We start from the raw sequence: 20,531 nt of genomic DNA on the forward strand, positions 1-20,531 counted from the left end.
CCTGAAGCCCCATTTATGCCACCACCGCACGCAGTCTCTACCTCCATTCTGGTGTTAAAAATAACTACATATTTATCAATCTGTTTCTCCTACTAGATCATAAGATCCTAGAGAGCAGGATCAGTGATATTATATTCAGATTTTTTTCCCACCAATGCTTAACACTATATTTGGCATAGAAGTCTTTTCAATGAAAATTTAATGAACAAAATTTAAAAGTGAATTAAACAATTCATGAGGGGCTAGAAGAAAAACGTCTTCATCAAAGTCAAAGTGCTTTCCAACATCAAACCTGAACATGATGTATACCTTGAGTGCTTTACCTTTGCTAAAGAAAAACTCACTTTGACAGTTTTGATAGTAAATTAGTAGATTCAGGAATCCAAAATAATAATAGTGTTTCAGTTTTGCAAGATGAAGAGTTCTGGAGATTCACTGCACCACAATGTGAATATACTTAACACTACTGAACAGTACACTTAAAAATGGTTAAGACGGTAAGTTTTATATTGTATTTTTACCACAATTAAAAATACACAGAAGAGGGAGGAGGAATTGGATGAAGGCAGGTATAAGATAAATAAGTACTAAGGCTGTTATGTAGGAAATGGCAACTCACTACAGTATTTCTGCCTGGGAAACCCCAGAGGGGCCTGACAGGCCACAGTCCACGGGGTCATAGAGTCAGATAGGACTGAATGACTGAGCATCCATGAACATGCACAGGGATGTAATGTACAATAAGACAAATGTAATTAACACTGCTGTATGTTATATATGAAAGTTAAGAGTAAACTCTAACAGTTCTCATCAGAAGGAAAAGAATATTGTTTTCTATTTCTTTAATTTTGTACTTATATGATGGATAGTCACTGAATTTACCACCATAATAATTTCATCATGTATATACAATCAAATCATTATGCTGTACTGCTTAACCTTATAGTGTTGTATGTCAATCACACTCAATAAAACTGGAGGAATATATAAATTAATTGCCTAGTGAGGGGAGACACTTACTCCAGTAAACATATTTGCAAACCAGATGATGTATAGGGCATCAAAGTGAATTCCAATGTAAGAAAAGGCATCTGCAATTTTTTTTAATTAAAATTACTGACTTCTTAAAGTAGAAGAGCGTTTGGAAGTAATTCAGTTCAACCACCTTATTTCACAAAGAAAAAATAATCATGGAAAAAGAAAAGAGCATCAACCAAGCTAGAGGAAAAACTAGGATCAGAACCAAGGTTTTATTCAGAATACAGGGTTGTCTTAAATATAGCACATTACAATCCCAAACAATTCAAGAACTAAAGGCTAGAATTTATTGGATTAATTCCCCATGCTTAACTTAATGAAGAGTTTAACACTGTTGGTAGGAGTTTGTAGTCCTGAATTCTCACCAGGGCTCTATCTGTGGTACCTCAGACAAATCACTGAGCACTGCAGTACTGTATTACCTCATGGGATTAATGTGAGAATCAAAGGAAAACCCAGTTACAAAAGAAAAGTGTAACCATCTCCATCCTCATCCCTTCACACTCTCTGGTGTCAGGTTTCAATCACTATGTGAGGGAGGGATAGGAACAGGTAATATAAACTAGTACAGTTCTGACTAGCTGGAGTTTTGCTATTCTGGGTTTACATGAGGAAGGAAGGAAAGCAGGGAGAGAATGGGAAGGTGGGAAGGTTGTTCCTAATGGGCAAAGAATACCCTCCTTCCAAAGAAAGGTACTGGGAATCCATGGTGGCTCAGCAGTGAAGAAATCTGCCTGCAATGCAGGAGACACAAGTTGGATCCCTGAGTCAGGAAGATCCCCTGGAGTAGGAAACGGCAACCCACTCCAGTCTTCTTGCCTGGAGAACCCATGGACAGAGGAGCCTGGCAGCCTACAGTTCATGGGGTTGCAGAGACAGACACAACCCAGCAGGAGCACAAAGGAAAGTATTACTCGTACCTCCTATCAACTAAAGACTCTGAGACTCACAAGTTTTCATACAATTCATGTTAAAATTATCTTTTTTTTCTCAGTGTAGGGCCTGTAAAACTTTTTACCTTTAGCATATTTCCAAAAATTATGTAACAGTTCCTTGGGTGTTTATCTTTCCTTCTCTACTACAGATGTGTCCAGCAGGGACTCACAGTATCAAGCCTTTAAGAGCTATTTCTGAGTTGTTTTTATTAGGTCAACATTCAGCTGAAATATAAAGATAGGCACCTGGAGTTGTGCTTAAAAGAACTGGATGAAAGGGAAGACCTGAATGCAAAGAGAGACAAGAACTTTATCTCCCTTTGTCTTGCCCAACTCCTTCCCCACCTCTATGATTTAATTCTAAGTGGAAGTCCTCTACTAACAGTCTACAGAGCCACAAGTTTATTTATAGGTATTTTTATATTCATAACACTTTATAAAAATACAATGTTTTCACTCCAAGAATGAAACTATTTAAAGGAAAGTACAAATGGGTATTCTTTAATAAGTTAACTCATTGGGCAAACAAATTTTATGCAAAATGTTCACCATATAAAACAATTTTTTAAAAGAAAATAATTGTGCATTCTGCGAATTTCCACTTACATGTAGAATCTCATGTAAACTATCATAGTAATATTTTAATTTGCATAATTATAGCAACTGAAAATAAAAATCACAGATTTAACTTTTTTCCTGCACTCACACAATATACCTTAATTTTCAAAATATCAGAAAAAGAACATCCTTGAGACAAATGCCAAGCTCCAAATTCCAGAAGTCATATATCTTTTCCACCTAATTCACGGAAATTTTTACTACAGTATAAAGTAACTATAACATGGAAACAGAGAATATTTGGGAATTCCATAGATTGGTCCATTTTTTTCCACAAATTTCTTAAGTACTAGCAAGGGAGCTTATAAAAACTACAGATTACCACAATCCTTCCCTAGAGAATCTGATTCAGTTGCTCCGGGCAGGACAAAAATCTTTATTCCTCAAAGTGATTCTGATGGGTAGCTAAGCTTAATATTGATCTCCTAGACTGGTTTTCAACTTGGTACATACTAGACCTACTGAGCGACTTCACTTTCACTTTTCACTTTCTTGCACTGGAGAAGGAAATGGCAACCCACTCCAGTGTTCTTGCCTGGAGAATCCCAGGGATGGGGGAGCCTGGTGGGCTGCCGTCTATGGGGTCGCACAGAGTCGGACACGACTGAAGCAACTTCGCAGCAGCAGCAGACCTACCTAAGGGCTTCCCCGGTGGCTCAGATGGTAAAGAGTCTGCCTGCAACGTGGGAGACCGGGGTTCCATCCCTGGGTGGGGAAGATCCTCTGGAGAAGGAAATGGTAACCCATTCCAGCACTCTTGCCTGGAAAATTCCATGGACGGAGGAGCCTGGTAGGCTACAGTCCATGGGGTCGCAAAGACCTGGACACGACTGAGTGACTTCACTTTTCACTTTCAGACCTACCTGAGGAGCTTTAAGAAATCTTCAAGCTCAGACCAATGAAAATGACTTCAATACTTTTTAAAAAGCTCCCCAGAGAAGGCTGAGAACCTCTAACCCCTCTGCATATTAAGAAACTAAGCTTGCTCAAGTTCATAAAGCTAAAGATAGCAAAGTTGGGAGTTAAAACCATTTCTCCCAACTCCTAGTTCACTTTGTTTTTAGATAGTTATTTTTCACACAGGTTGACCAAAACAGGTGAGAAAAAGAAAAATCTATATTCTTGCCTCAGAAAAATACTGTCATTTAACAAATGGATAAATTAAAACTGAGCTCATCTTACTGCTTCAGAAATCACCAGAAAATAATTTTCTTAATCCTCATATAAAACAATTTTTTTTAAAAAAAGACATTACTGCTTAATCTTTAGTTCCTACTACTAATCTGGTTATATATATCTTACAAAGAACTGTTTAAAATTTGATTTTTAACTTCTGATTCAGTCATTTTTTTTATTCGTATTTTAAAACAAATTATTTGGTCCTTTCTAGCAAATTAAATCAAGATCTGTAAATTTGGCAACATGGCTTCTTCCTTATGTACAACACATAATTCTACATACTGAAGTTGCTCTGTGAACTAACAGAGTTCCTTCTTCCACACAAAAGAATGAATTTTAGGCTGCGTTAGCAAAACTCCCATCATTGGTTTGTCCACAGATCCTCAGAGTGCGAAACTTCTCAAAGTATTAATTAACCCCTTCCAAGAATTTTCTCATTTTAGTAACAGGATAATGGAAAATAATTACGAAAATTGTGTCAAGTGCAAGCTTACCTGCCCATAATTTTGCTAAGAGTATTCTGACTTTCTAAAAATTACATGTTTACTTGCTTTCTGGTGACCTACATTGGTTATTACAGTAACAAAACTGTTAAAATAACATTTTTATTTCTCTCAAGGTTGTCAGATGTTTTGATATTTCAAATTTCAGGAATGTTTGTGATTTCTGCTTTTAGACTTAAAAGTGTTTGATATACTTTACCAAAAGCAGGTCACATTACTCCACAGATAAAATTTCAGCAATCTGTATACAACCTAGAGTACAATGTATGCTTTTAATTCATTCGCAAAGGGGTAATTTGCCAGGTTCTGGATCTTTTAAATATTCTAAACAAGAATCAGATGCAATGGATTTTGTTCCAGCAGTTTTAATGAATGAAAGCACACCCTTTCTTTTTTATTAAGTTGGACAGCAACAGAAATTAAAAACCTAACCAAAAGTTAAGTGCACTATTTAAAATATGTAAACACCCCGAAACCGTTCCTTGGAACCAAGAATGGGCCTCTTAAGTCATAGTAAAAACTAAAAAAAAAAAAAACAAAATCTCAGATAAATGTTTAAATGATACATAGTATTTAGAAAATCGGGCTAGACTGGACGATCCATGGAGTTCGCACAGTAGGAGAAAACTGTGCTACATTGAGCAAGCTTGCAAAATCTTAACTATTTTGGATTCAACATCTGAAACTTGCCATTTCCAATTGGGAGAGGTAAGCCTGTAACAGATACACGGCTTTTGCGATTGCTTAAAATTTTTCCTAAAAAGAGACCCCCCCAAAAAAAACACACATGTTTATTTTCAGGAGCTAGGGTCGAAGTCAAAAGAAATCACCAGTTACTGACAATTCTTGGCGGGTCCTCGTTGCGCAGGGAGGCCGGACCCCGCACCGGGTGCCGCCTCCTCCGAGCGCGGGCTGGACCGCAGCCCGGAGCCGCGCGCAGCAGCCGCCCGGCGCCGCCGCCGAGCCCGCCCGAGGGCGGGGGGCTCGCACGTGCGACCGGGGGGCGGGGCCGGCCGGGAAGGCCCCCGCGCGGGAAGGCGGGCGCGGCCGGGCCGGCCTCCCCGCGGCCGCGGGCCCGGGCTTTCCGTCCGGGCGCACGTCACGGGAACGGATGGAGCCACACAGAGACGTCTAAGTCATGCAGGAGGCGCGCGGCCCCGGCCCGCTCCCGCCTCCCCAGACCCCTCCTCTCCGCCGACAGAAAGACAGACAAGAAGGGTTCCCGACCTGTCATGCCCTGCATGTTCAGAGTCTGTCATGTTTGGTCAAGAACGGGGCGGGGCTGGAGGGCAGGTCTGCGAGGCCGGCGGCGGCGGGGCGCGGGGAGAATCCCTGCGCCGCCTGCGGGTACCTGTTCCCGGCCGCCGCCGGGAGGTGACGAAGTGGTAAAAACTCACGGTTACTAGTGAGCGACACAGACACAGACTTTCCAGTCTATTAACAACCACGCCAGAGAGGTGGGGCTCTAACTGCAAACACTGGGCCACGGCCCCGCGCTGCCGGCGCTGCCGCTTTAGTCTCTATTCGCCGCCGGTGGCTGAGGCTTGGGAGCGGGCGGGCGGCGCGCAGCGACGCGGGGATTTGGACAGTGGCCGTAACGGTGATTTCTCCTCACCAACATGGCGGCACCCGAGACAGGCGGCTCGATAAAATGGCGCCTGCCGCAACACCTAGCCCGGGACTAAAGGGCAGGAGAGATTCCTCCGCGTGCCGCGGCCCTTGCCCAGCCCGCCGGGGCCGAGCGCGCCGGCCATTGGAGGACGCCGTCCGTCAATCACCTTCGAGAGCGAACTCTCCCGCTTCCCCTGCGAAGTGGCGGAGGAGGCAGTCTCTTATGGCGGGGCCGGGCGGCGCCTGGAGTAGTCAGCATAGGGGAGGCGTCCCCGGGATCCGCTGTCCTTCCGCGCCTCCCGGGCCGGTCCGCGGCGATTCGCGGTTTTCTCTGCGAGACTTCGCCGCCAGAAGATGGGGAGTTACAGACGTGCCCTACCGAGCGGGCCCCATAAAGCCATTATCCGCACGCGGCTGCCGAGTCGTCACTAGAAAAAGAAAAACAAAAACCTTCCTTGCTTAAGTAATGGGAAAATGTACTTTCTCCTTCAAGGTTGTAATGAATATCTCTTCACGTACAGCAACAACGATTCCTGGGTCGGGAAGATCCCCTAGAGAAGGGCATGGCAGCCACTCCAGTGTTCTTGCCTAGAGAACCCCATGGGCAGAGGAGGCTGGCGGGAAAAGAGTCTGACACGACTGCGCGACTGACCACAACACAAACACAACAACGTTTAATATGCAGACTCAAAAGGAAAGACGGAATTTAAAAAAACATAAAATCATCATTTTTTGAGAAAAATAGTTTGGCATGTAGCTTTTTCTGATACTTAATCCTAAATTTACCTCTCCGGTTATTAGTTAATAATGACAGAACACTTTCTAAAAGAGTCAAAACCATTACCATTTTATATGCAAAACACAAATAGTTTATAAATAAAACAGCTATTCTGAACGGACAGTTCATGAAATTCTCTAGACCAGAATACTGGAGTGCGCAGCCTTTCCCTTCTCCAGGGAATCTTCGCGACCCATAAATCCAACTGGGGTCTTCTGAATTGTAGGCAGATTCTTTACCAACTAAGCTATCAGGGGAGACCCCGTCTTTAGAAAAGGAATTTTTAAATGACCACATTTTGGCCTAGTTAGTGTGCTACTTGGTTTTGAAAGGGTGTCCTTGTTTTTTTACTAACATGATGGATTGATTGGTCCTCTCAGATATCTGACTTCCTTTGGGTTAAATGTGCTTTGTGGTGCTGTTGGAGGAAACAGACAGAACAGGCTCCATCTTGAAAGCAGGACTCCATCTTGGGCCGGACTGTGGACTTTGACCTATATGCCCAATATGTATGGAAATGACATACATACCTAGACTCTCCATTGCCTAAAAGAATACCCTAATTATCTGTGTAACCAAATAGAGTCATAAATTCTATTATGCTTATTGGGGTATGACCACAGGCCTATTGATAATTATCCACTGTTAACTACCTAGGCTTAAGGCATATGAATCACAGGTTAACTTTGATTGTATCTTTCTCTTACTTTGTTCAGACTAGTTTCAGGGAATTTGGGGAGGTGGGTATGGGCATGTACACTTGGGTATATAACGTTTTCACAAAAAATGGTTGAGGGGTCCTTGGCTAAGAGGAGACTCTGCCTTTTGGGCCCGCTGATGTAATAAACTGCACTCCACTATCTGCATTGTCCTGAGTGAGTTTGTTTCCTGGAACACGTGGCTACAACAGTGCATTTAGAAGCAATTGCAATTAGATTTTAAAATTTGAAATGTGTATGTACATATTGAAAAATCACATTTCTTTTTTTCTAAGTTAAGTGAAGCCATGGACAGGAGTTGTACACTGGTGGATTTTTCTGCAGGCACTGCCCACCTTTGGATGTGATACATTTCTAGGAATCTTTCAAAAGCAGATACGTTTTGTCTGGAGTAACAATAATTAGCATTTTGGAGTTACATTATAATTTGAGTGTTCAGTCCCTCAGTCGTGTCTGACTCTATTGTGACCCCATGGACTGTAGCCCACCAGGCTCCTCTGTCCATGGAATCCTCCAGGCAAGAATACTGGAGTGGGTTGCCATGCTTTCTCCAGAAGATCTTCATCTTTTCCAGGGATTAACCCCTTGTCTCTTGGATCTCCTGCATTGGCAGGCAAATTCTTTACCACTGGCCAGGCTGGGAATCCCTCAGAATCTCTGCTTTGCCTCTATTGTAGCGTTGTTACTGAGATCTTGTGCAGCGCTCTGCTTAGTCGCTCAGTCGTGTCCCAGTCTGTGTGGCCCCAGGAGCTGCAGCCCGCCAGGCTGCGCTGTCCGTGGGGTCCTCCAGGAAGAAGACTGGAGGGGGCTCTTCATGACCCAGGGATGGGACCCGGGTCTCCTGCACTGCAGGCAGCTTCTTTACCACCTTAGATCTTACTGTAGCTAAAGGGAGTGACCATGTGGGTGTTAGGGCAGCAGGCATGCTCCTTTAAGCTATGTGTTTGGAATCTAGACGTGCTCAGAGATGTCAGATAAAATATTTAAGGTGAAGGCTAAACCAGACCCAGCTTTCTTTCTTTTCTTTCTTTTTTTTTTTTTTAATTATTTATGGCTGTGCTGGTTCTTCGTTGCTGCGCAGGCTTTTCTCTAGTTGCAGTGAGTGGGAGCTTCTTTCTGACCCCTGTTCTTTAATTCTCCCACAGGACAAGAGTGTCTTTCTCAGGGACCTAAAGCCATTCATTTGAAATGTATTATCAGGAAAATAAGCTTCTGCTGCCAAGCCTCTGTAGGAAGAGGGGTCTAACTTCCATCATGGCCAACAGGCAGATACAGCTGGATTAAAAGAATTGAAAATTAAAAGAATTAATCAAAAGAATTGCCCAACCCAATCACTGCAGATGGTGACTGCAGCCATGAAATTAAAAGATGCTTACTCCTTGGAAGGAAAGTTATGACCAACCTAGACAGCAAATTAAAAAGCAGAGGCATTACTTTGTCAACAAAGGTCTGTCTAGTCAAGGCTATGGTTTTTCCAGTGGTCATGTATGGATGTTAGAGCTGGACTGTGAAGAAAGCTGAGCGCTGAAGAATTGATGCTTTTGAACTATGGTGTTGGAGAAGACTCTTGAGAGTCCCTTGGACTGCAAGGAGGTCCAACCAGTCCATCCTAAAGGACATAGGTCCTGGGTGTTCATTGGAAGGACTGATGCTGAAGCTGAAACTCCAATACTTTGGCCACCTGATGTGAAGAGCTGACTTATTTGAAAAGACCCTGATGCTCGGAAAGATTGAGGGCAGGAGGAGAAGGGGACGATAGAGGATGAGATGGTCAGATGGCATCATCAATTCAATGGACATGGGTTTGGGTGGATTCTGGGAGTTGGTGATGGCAGGGAGGCCTGGCATGCTGCAGTCCATGGGGTCGTAAAAAGTCAGACACGACTGAGCGACTGAACTGAGCTGAACCCTTTGTAATTTTACATGTTTGCCTTGCCCCTGCCGCTGCACTTATTTTTTTTTTTTAAAGCTTTATGGGTAAAGTATATGCTATAAAATCCACCCATTCTTAAGTGTACAATTAAGTGATTTTCAGTAAATTTACCAAGTTGTGCAGCCATTTCGAGCATTCAGTTTTAGAACATTCCATCAACCCAAGTGCCTATGTCCTGCCTTGCCACCCCTGACCCCAGGCAAACACTACTCTACTTTCTGCCTATAGATTTGCTTTTTCTAAACATTCGATCTACATTGAATTATACAATATATGTTTCTTCATCCTACATTCTTCCTTTAACATGCCCAGTCACTTCTACACAAGTCAAAATGGAGCTCAGTTCTTTCCTCTCTGGTCAGTAGTTACCGAATAAAATATGTTTTCACTGCTTTAACTAGTATCTGGCTCTGTTTATTTTTTTACAGTAATGCTCATCACCAATGCACACGCACACACACACACATGAAAATGTGCCAGGGGCCAGCGTGAGGAACTCTGCCCATGGCAAAGGTCATGAGGAAGGAGGCTTGGCATACGTAAAGGCATGATCAAGCCTCAGGAAACCCCCTGTTCCCGAGCATCCAACCCCAAAACCAGAGTCTGTTTCATGCTCTCACCTACACCTCTGACTTTACGGGGGGCTCTCCCGCATAACCATTTCTCTCGGAGAAGGAGTTAACTTGCAGCTCCAGTTAATAAAAATTCCTGGGCGTGACAAGAGTGTTTCAACTTAGAAATTCCTCTGGAGGTACTCTAGCCTCCCTGATCAGGTTCATCAGGCCACATGTGATTGTTTACAGCCTCCCAACCTTGAGAGGTACGAGATGCTTTAAAACTTTCTAAATACAGACTCTTTTGAGAAGTTAGAAAATTATTAGTATAGTATAGTGGGTTGATTAGAAATTATATTGGTGAAGGGTTTTTTCATTTGTCCTGCCAATAATTACTGCTAATTCCCTGCCCTGGATGTGACAAGGGTGTCTCAGGTCAAACCTCTCTGCTGACAGATTAGCTTGTGTGACAACCTCTCAACCATAAACAGCACAGAGAGTTTGGAGTATTAGCATAGGGCTTTTCTCATTGTTGAGTTAGTGATTGCTGCCAGGCCTCCATATCCTTAGGCACCTGGGAATATATTAATCAATGTATTTGGAATATAGAAAATGAAATATAGTAGTTTTTGATGTTGGCAATATTAGACTTTTTGAGTTAATGAATTTTCTCTTTTGTTATAGATCACTGTACTTTGTTATAAATCACTGTGTCCTTGCTATGTAAAAATGTAACTTTATCACTATCTTAAGACTAAATAGACCTTAAGGGGAACATTGGTCAAGGATTTACATTTGTTGAGCCAATATTTGCTGCTAAATCCCCATATTCCTTGCCCTTATAATGAATATAACTAGCATATAGGAAAAATAAGTATTAACCTTTAAGATTAATCATGTTAAACCTTAGGCTAAGTAAATTCCTTTCCTAGTTGTAACTCACTACACCCTCACCCTATAGGAATGCAACTTTATTTGGAGGGTGGCGCCTGATTTAAGATAAAATCACCCCTGGAAAAATAAGTTTTCTGGTTAACTGACCGGTATCAGAAAGGGCCATAAAATGTCAGCAGGTCTCATGGCCAGAAGATGATGTCAAACCCATAAGACCTTTGTATAATTTTATATGAAGCACCTGGTTGTGACAAGGGTCAGGTCTGCTGACCCCCGCATGACTCTGTATTCATCCCTATGTATAACAAAAAGGTATAGAAACAAACCTGAAAAATAAAGAAATCGGATCAGTTCCTGGAAAGACTGATTCCCCCATGTCATTTCTTTCTTGCTCCCCGTTTTTCTGGCTGAATTCCCATCTGGAGCATGGATGCTATTCCACGTAAACCCAGTTATTCAGCCTCTTTTTCTCCACTAATTTTCCTACTACACTATCCATTTCTAATCTCTCTCTGTATCTGTAATTAAGATTTTTCCTAGGACGCTGATTCCGTCCCCACCTTCGAATCACCCTGGATCCACCGGGGCTGGACCCCGGCAAAAATGGTAATTGATGTAAAGGGGTCAGTATTTTGCCAAATAAAGACTTTAACAAACCTTATTATGGGTATTTTGTAAAAGAAAGGACATTTTAACAACAAGAATATGTTTAACTTTAAGAAAAATTCACTTCTTTGTCTTTGTTTTGCCCCAGGGCAGTAAGAACAAGCTCTGTAAACCATATTCCCAATTATGACAAAAATTTCAGTAGTCTAATGTGACCTGGGCTTCCCAGGTGCTCAGTGGTAAAGAATCTGCCTGCCAATACAAGAGACCTGGGTTTGATCCCTATGTTTGGAAGAGTCCCTGGAGGAGGAAATGGCAACCCACTCCAGTATTCTTGCCTTGAGAATCCCATGGATAGAGGAACCCAGCAGGCTACAGTACATGGGGTTGCGAAAGATTCAGACGTGACTTAGATTCCATAACAAAAATGACGTGACTGAGAGAGACTGGTCAACCTTGGACAAAAACGATCTCCAAGGTGATCATTCTAAGTGGAGGATTAGGGGGCCTTTTCCTCAATCTTCCTGTGAGCTTGTAAAGTTCCTAACTGCTTGTGGGGCTCAAAGTAATGGTGGGGGGACCCCATTACAACTGTGATTTTTACATATCTTGCAAGATGGGGGCGTCAGGTTGGAGTTAATTTGGGGGTGGGGAGATTCCCTATACAGTACACTTTAAGGTTACAAACAAATACCTGTTTTATTCACATTCTTTGGAAATTTTCCCAAACCCCCCCCAAGCACCTGGATATCAGCCCTGGTTTTGCGAAAGTGCTTTCAAAATGTTGCTTCCAAATGAGACGAAGATACTGACACATATGGCAGGCTCCATCATCTCTAGTTCATGCTCTCTGACAGCCTCAGATGGTAAAGGTTGGGATCAGTCCATAGTACACTTCAGGTGTATGTCTCAAAGGTAGAATACAGAAGTCACTGAGTCATATTAGAGGAGTTCCCTGGTGGCCCAGCGACTAGGACTCTGTGCTTTCACTGCAAAGAACAAAGGTTCAACCCCTGGTCAGGGCACTGAGGTCACCAAGCCCCACAGGGCGGCCAAAAAAAAAAAAAAAAAAAAGTCATTTCAGAATATCAGATCTTCTTTACACCTGCTTCTTAACTATTTTTGTTGTTTAGTCACTGAGTCATGTGACCCCCATGGCCTGTAGCCCACCAGGCTCCTCTGTCCATGGATTTCCCAGGCAAGAATACTGGAAAGGGTTGCCATTTCCTTCTGCAGGGGATATTTGTGACCCAGGGATGGAACCCTCGTATTATGCACTGGCAGGCAGATTCTTCACTACTGAGCCACCAGGAAAGCCTGTTTATTAAATACCTTCCTCCAAATTCTTTATTATTATTCTGCAAAGATAATGAACTCAGTGGCAGCTCTCAGCAGTTGTGAAAGCATTTTCTGATGCAAAAAAACAAAAACAAAAATAGTCTTTATTTTAAGATATCACTTACATTCATCTGCAGTAGAAACTTGATGTTTATTTTTCCAGTATTGAAAGTATGTACTGAACTCTATCTATCCCCACCCCCAGCATCTTAATCTTGGGAGCATTGATTCACTCATTTGTTTATTCAGGAAATATTTATAGATCGTTATGCTTGGCATATCATGCTATCTTCTGAGCAAAGTTACAGATATACTACCTGGGATATCTATTCTCATGGAGCTTAGAGTCTAGTAATTTGTACTTGTGAAGCCTGCACTTATCAAAATGCTAAGTGGGGTCAAGGATACCTACTCAGTTGAAATTGGACTTGATTGCATGTAATGAAAACTCAACTATACGGCTTAACTAAACACAGATTTTAAGTTTCTTTGATAATGAGATAGCTGTTGGTAGCGGTCCAAGACTAAACACAGGCTCTGGTTAGCTTCTTGCTCTGCGATTCAGTCTGAATTCAGTCTGCGATTCACTTCTTGCTCAACTGTCGTGTGACCTAGGCCATGGTCTGTATAATATCTATCTTTAAAATTTGTTGATGCTTTATGCACATGATTAATTTTTACAAATACTCCTTGTGTGCTTAAGAAAATAAAATTCTCTCATTGTTGGATGCAGAACTTTTAATACCTGTCCATTAGGTCTATCCTATTAACTTCAAAATGTTTATTAGCTATATCCTTGCCAATTTTTCTCTGTCCACTTAATAAGTCAATCAAGTAAAGGATGTTAAAATCCCTCACTATGATGTTGGGGTTGTCAGTTCTTCTCCTTCATATATTATAATGATATTTTATTAGGTACATAGATGTTTAAAGTTGTTTTGTTTTCCTAGTTAATTTTTGAGTAACATTACATCAAGCCATCTAAGTTTTGGACACATTTACTTCTTTTTCTGTGGCTACTTTAAAACTTTTCTCTGCTTTTCTGCAGTTTTATTGAGATGTGCCTAGGTGTGAATTTCATTTAGTGATCTTGCTTGGTATTTGTTGAGTGATGTATACACACTTCTTGATGTGTAGATTGATGTGTTTCATCAGTTCTTAAAAATCTCAGCCTTTTTTCTTGAAATATTTCATCCACCTTTTTCTCTTTCTCACCTTGTGGTTAAAGTTAATTATGTTTAGACATCTTGATTTATTATTGTTATTTCTAATAGTCGCTTTTGTAGATTCCTTTCTTAAAGGGGGAGTATCTCTGGATAATTTCTTCTGACTTGTCTTCCGGTTCACCTGCTTTCCCCTATAGTCCTGCCTAGTTTTCTACAAAAGGCCATCTTATTGATCAAGTTTCTCTCAGAGAAGCAGAATCACTAAGAGACAGATTTACAGGCAATTGGCCTTAAGCAATTGTAGGAACTGTTAAAAATAATCTGTGTAAAGCTTTTGTCTGAATCTAGAATTTAGGATCTTCAAGGCAAGGACTCAGGAAGGGGAGTTGGATGTAAAGAGGGAGAGGAGAAATGAGCTAGAATCCCTAGGAGACAAACCAGAGACTATCTTCATCTCTCACCACACCCAACTTTTGTGATGTGGGTGCTCTGAAGAAAAATCTTATGCCGTTTAGCTTGAAGTTAAACATACCTTGCCCAGAAGATGGAGAAGCTGAAGGAAGATCTGTGGGAAGGCGGGTCAGCTAAAGGTCTGGTTGTTGCCCCATAGCAAGAAGGTAAACTAGTAGATAAAAGATAATGTGCATGTATTGTACCAACAGCTGCACGCCTTCACTGACTTTCTGAACATAGAAACAATATGACTGCTATTTCACTTCCACCTTCCGAATTTTGTGCAAAATCTCTCTTATAGCCCACTCCAACTGGAAATATGCAAGAATAGGAATCCTGCACAACATAGAGCAGCCCAGCCAAGACGACACACTACGGAATCACCAATACACACTTTTCAACTAGGCACACATATGCACCTCTTTCACTGGTACTTAACTTCTATCCAGATTAAAGACAATAGCGGGGACTTCCCTGGTGGTCCAGTGATTAAGAATCCACTGCCGTCCAGTTCAACGAACACAGGTTTGATCCTTGGTCGGGGAACTAGGGGTAGGGAATGGCAACCCGCTCACTCGTTGGCAGCCCAAAACATGGACAGAGGAGCCTGATGGGCTACAGTCCATGGGTTGAATAAAGTCTGACACAACTGAGCAACTGAACATGAATGGATAGATGGGAAACTAAGATTCCCCCATGCCATGAGGCAACTAAGCCTGCCTGCCACAACCACTGAGCCCTCACATCACAACTAGAGAGATGCCCAGGTGCCACAGCAAAGACCCAGGATGGCCGAAAAAAGAAAAGGCAATAGCAAAATCATACTTTGGCCTATTATGGTCCTACTACACCGTGTTCAGCCAAAAACATGTTAACCCTCTTCCCTAAAAAAGATAAAAATTCTCTTTTCCATCTTCGGGTTATGTTTATTCTTCTAATTTTTCTTTAAGCTCAGTCACACTCCTCCTTTCATATGAAATAACTTGAGTAAAGAGAAATAAAGTTAACTACTATTAATACATTATGTGTTAGAAGGGAAATGGGAGGGGAAAGATTTCATATATTTTTTTATGTATACATAATTATATTTCGCACACATTTGTGTGTACACATACACATTTATCCCTAGAGAAGGAACTGGCAACCACTCCAGTATTGTTGCCTGGAGAATCCCATGGACAGAGGAGCCTGGTGAGCTACAGTCCATGGGGTCACAAAGAGTCCCACACAACTGAGCGACTAACACTATACACATTTATATCAAGTCGAGGATGAAATATTCATAACTGTTACAATCATGTTTGCTACTGGTCACACGGTTGTGTTGTTTAATAACTACCTCCTCCCTTTACTTTTTGTTACATTCCCTTTGCCCTGAGCTGTTCTTGGCTCCTTATTGGTGAATAACTCAGATCTTCATCCCTAAAGGGTTTGGGCCATTAATAGTACTGCTTATGGGTTTTTGTTTTCTACTGACTGTAAGAATAGGACATAGAATTAATTAGAATACCTTCAAGAATTCTCCTGAGTTTCTTTAACCTCATTGTACAAGCAGGATGACTTGATATTACAATTAATCACCCCAGCCAGTATAATAAGCTCTTTCTTTATCTGTCGATTCACTAGCCTAAGAAGTTCTAAGTGGCCAAATGGCTGTGCAAGTTTAATTAAACTATTGTCATGTTCCAAGCGTTCCTGCTTTGGGAATTAATCACTCTAGACCAGTGGTTCTCAATATGGGGATGATATGCCTTCCAGAGGACATTGGCGATGCCTGGACACATTTTTGGTTTCACAACTGTGGGAGGAGTGCTACTGGCATCTAGTGGGGAGAGGCCAGGGATGTTGCTAAACATCTTATTATGCCCTAGACTGTTCCTCACAACAAAGGATTTATTACCCAGGGCAAAATTCCCTATACGGTACATTATAAACCTGTGACTTATCTATTTTTGCACTGAAAGTTTGTACCTCTTAATCTCCTTCCCTTACTTCACTTCCTTCCCCTCTGGCAACCACCTCTTTGTTCTTTCTATCTATGAGTCTATTTCTGTTTATGTTTGTTCATTTCTCTTGTTTTTCTAGATTCCACACATAAGTAAAACCACATGGTATTTGTCTTTCTCTGTCTAACACTTCATTTAGTGATACTTTTAGGCCCATCTATGTTGCTGCAAATGACATTTCTTCATTCTTTTTAATGACTGAGTAGTATTCCGTTGCATATTTACCCCATCTTCTTTATCCATCCATCTGTCATTGGGCATCTAGGTTGCTTCCATGTCTTGGCTATTGTAAGTAGTGCCACTATGAACATTGGGGTGTGTGTATCTTTTCAAATTAGAGCTTTCATCTTTTCCAAGTATCTTCCCAGGAGTGGGATTTCTAGATCATAGGGTAACTCTAGTTTTAGTTTTTAAGGGACCTCCATCATGTTTTTCATAATGTGGCATGCTATTTTCCCTGCACACTATTAGTTAGTTTTAAGTCCGACTCAGATTAAGGAGGATTAAACAAAAAATGAAATACAGTCCATCTGTGGTGGGAGGAGTGTCAAAGTCATACGGTAAAGGATGCAGATATAGGGAAAGGTGGAGAACGGGGGCCACTGGAGGAAGTCCACCTATCACAAACACATGTAGACTTTTACAGTCTTTATATGAAAAACCTAGTATCTGATGCCTTTTCAGGTCAGTTTTCCCTGCTTCCTGATTTTGCTAATTTCTTTTTGGCCATGCCCTGAGGCATATGGGATCTTAGTTCCCCTACCAGGGATCGAACCCACATCCCCTGCACTGGAAGCTCGGAGTCTTAACCACTGGACTGCCAGAGAAGTCCCTTATCTATCATTTTAATTTCCTTTTGCAGCCTGATTATCTTTTGCTATACGATGGACATTTTATGTCAAAAAGTATGCATGGTAATACTTTGAGTTTTGTAATAACAGCCCTTTCCTTCAATGAAAGGTCACTACCTTAATTTAATTTTCGCCTTAGTAATGCTTCATGTGTAAAAGAAGGTGACTGCCAACAGTATGAACAACAGGGGAAGGTACAACTTCCATGGGGAAAATGTCTGGCTTCAGAGAACTTCCCTTGGCTTGTCTGTGAAGTAGCCCCTAATTTGGGCCAGGAGTCAAACAGTCCTTCCCTAAAAGAAGAAGCAAGTGAGGCTATCATAGGGTGGCCAATCTACCTTTTGAGATTTATTTTTCATGATTAACCTTATACTAGCATCATATTAAGCACAATTTTAAAAATTCCCAATTCCCTGTTTTTCAAATGTGTGCTTTATTTTCCTGACCTGATACATTTGTCTGCATATGATGCTCATTTGCCTCTAACTTCATCTCTTCCAATGGAAGTTACCTCAAGACAAACCTCAAATAATACCCCTTTTCAGGAGTCTTCGCAACCAATGTGCTTTTTTCTCTTCTGTATCCGCTTAGCACTTAATATCCACCCCTTTTCTCCCTCCAACTAACCCTGGGCATCTTCAGGCCACAAAAGTCCACTATCAACAGTCTTTTTAAAATAGACTTTGTTTTAGAGCAGTTTTAGGTGTACACAAAAACTGGGAAGTACAATTTCCCTTGCCCCCCCCAACACGGTTTACCCCATTCTTTACATCTTAGGTGAGTGTGATACATTCGTTACAACTGATGAACCAATACCAATACATTAACATCCACAGTTTACACTGGATTCACTCTGTGTGGTATTCTATGGGACAAATATACAACAGCGTGTGTCCCTCATCACTGTGTACAAAATAGTTTCACTACCCTAAAAATTTGCTGTGCTCTACCTAGTCATTCTTCCTTCCCTACCCCACCCGCAGCCCTACCCTTGACAACTGCTGATTCCAAATAATTGACCAAAAATCCTGGAACTAACAAGCAATTAAAGCAAAGTTGCAGCATACAAGGTTAGTATACAAAAGTCAATTGCTTTCATACATACTGCTGCTGCTGCTAAGTCACCATACGTACTAGTCATGAATAATTGAAATTTGAAATTAAAAAAGTTACATGAAGACCAAAAACAAAACCCCTTAGGTATAAATCTAACAAAATACGTACATGAATCTGTATGAGGAAAGCTACAACCTCTGATGAAAGAAAATTAAATAAAGGGGCATTCTTTCATTTTTTTAATTTTAAAAGCCAACTCTCCACGTGTTGAGAATCAGTGACCAGCAGAACAGAGAGGAAACCATTCATTATAGCCTTTGATGGACTTGGGCTGGCTACAGAGGACCCACCTTTCAAATCAGAGATTCAGAAACTGCTTCCTTCTCAATGATGATTAACAAAAAATTCTTCAAAACAAAGGTAGCCCCACAGATATGCAGTTACAAATGAAAAGCTCAGGGCCCCAACCCCTGTCTGCTGCAGCAAGAAAAGAGGCACCAGGATAAAATATAAATAAGTATTTAGTATATGTAGTTCCTAAATATTGCATGGGACGTGCTTGAGTGCATGCTTAGTCGCTGAGTCGTGTCTGACTGACTCTTTGTGACCCTATGGACTGTAATCCACCAGGCTCCTCTGTTCATGGGATTCTCCAGGCAAGAATACTGGAATGGGTTGTCATTCCCTTCTCCAGAGGATCTTCCTGAGCCAAGGATCAAACCCAGGTGGCCTACATTGCAGGGGGATTCTTTACTGTCTGAGCCACCAAGGAAGTCCGCTGTAGAGTCAACCAGTCACAAAATCTGTCCACAGCTCTGTTTACTCAAGTGTGGAAGGTGATAGTATATACTTTAGAGGGCTGTTTTGAGGATGAAGTGAGTGAAAATGTGAACTGATGCTTGGTACAAAGTGAGCGCTCAAATAAACATCAGCTAGCAGCGCGCAAGCGATTTTGCCTCTCCTACCATCTTGCTGGGGCTTCTCCTTTGCTCTTAAACACAGGGTAACTCCTTAAAGTCCCTCCAGCGCCACACAGCCGCAGCTTCAGCTGGGAATACCAGACCACCTGACCTGCCCCCTGAGAAGTCTGTATGCGGGTCAAGAAGCAACAGTTAGAACTGGACATGGAACAACTGGTTCCTAACTGGGAAAGGAGTACATCAAGGCTGTACATCAAGGCCTGCTTATTTATCTTATATGCAGAGTACATCATGAGAAACGCTGGGCTGGAGGGAGCACAAGCTGCAATCAAGCTTGCCAGGAGAAATATCAATAACTTCAGATATGCAGATGACACCACACTGCTGGCAGAAAGCAAAGAACTAAAGAAGAGCTTTGATGAAAGTGGAAGAAGAGAGTGAAAAAGTTGGCTTAAAACTCAACATTCAGAAAAGTAAGATCATGGCATCTGGTCCCATCACTTCATGGTAAACAGATGGGGAAACAATGGAAATAGTGACATACTTTATTTTGTGAGTGTTCCAAAATCACTGCAGATGGTGACTGCAGCCATGAAATTAAAAGTCGTTTGCTCCTTGGGAGAAAAGTTATGACCAACCTAGACAGCATATTAAAAAGCAGAGACATTACTTTGCCAACAAAGGTCTGTCTAGTCAAAGCTATGGTTTTTCCAGTGGTCATGTACAGATGGGAGAGTTTAACTATGAAGAAAGCTGAGTGCCAAAGAATTGATGGTTTTGAACTGTGGTGTTGGAGAAGGCTCTTGAGAGTCCCTCGGACTGCAAGGAGATCCAACCAGTCCATCCTAAAGAAACTCAATCCTGAATATTCATTGGAAGGACTGACGCTGAAGCTGAAACTCCAATACTTTGGCCACCTGACGGGAAGAACTGACTGGTTTGAAAAGACCCTGAGGCTGGGAAAGACTGAAGGCGGGAGGAGAAGGGGACTACGGAGGATGAGACGGTTGGATGGCTTCACCGACTCAATGGACATGAGTTTGAGTAAACTCCGGGAGTTGGTGATGGACAGGGAGGCCTAGCGCTGCAGTCCACGGAGTCGCAAAGAGTTGGACACAACTGAGCGACTGAACTGAAGAGCGCGCACGCATAATTGGTATCATTCCTTAGAAACACTGTGACTTCGGTCGAACAGTTTACACCAAAGTAGAGTCTCAGGACTGAGTTTTTAAAATTCTAGTAACGATTCGAGATAACGTATTCAAAAGTGTTGGTACATGTTACTGAATAGAATTAGCACAGCGCCTGCGCAGAGCGGCGGGGCGGGGAGAGTGCCGATTTGCGCAGCGCAAGGATTGAGCGGCGCGTGCGCA

At 42.0% G+C, this 20,531-nt stretch overlaps 1 protein-coding gene across 1 annotated transcript in view; it reads right to left on the reverse strand.

The window, feature by feature from the left end:
• Window positions 1-5,936, reverse strand: part of ZC3H6 (zinc finger CCCH-type containing 6) — a 63,425-nt gene extending 57,489 nt beyond the window's left edge. The window contains 1 exon segment of the mRNA XM_018054798.1: window positions 5,501-5,936. Coding sequence (XP_017910287.1) covers window positions 5,501-5,532 — 32 coding nt within the window. The 5' untranslated portion in view covers window positions 5,533-5,936.

The sequence above is a fragment of the Capra hircus genome, chromosome 11 (assembly GCF_001704415.2).
Source record: "Capra hircus breed San Clemente chromosome 11, ASM170441v1, whole genome shotgun sequence".
Lineage (NCBI taxonomy): Eukaryota > Metazoa > Chordata > Mammalia > Artiodactyla > Bovidae > Capra > Capra hircus.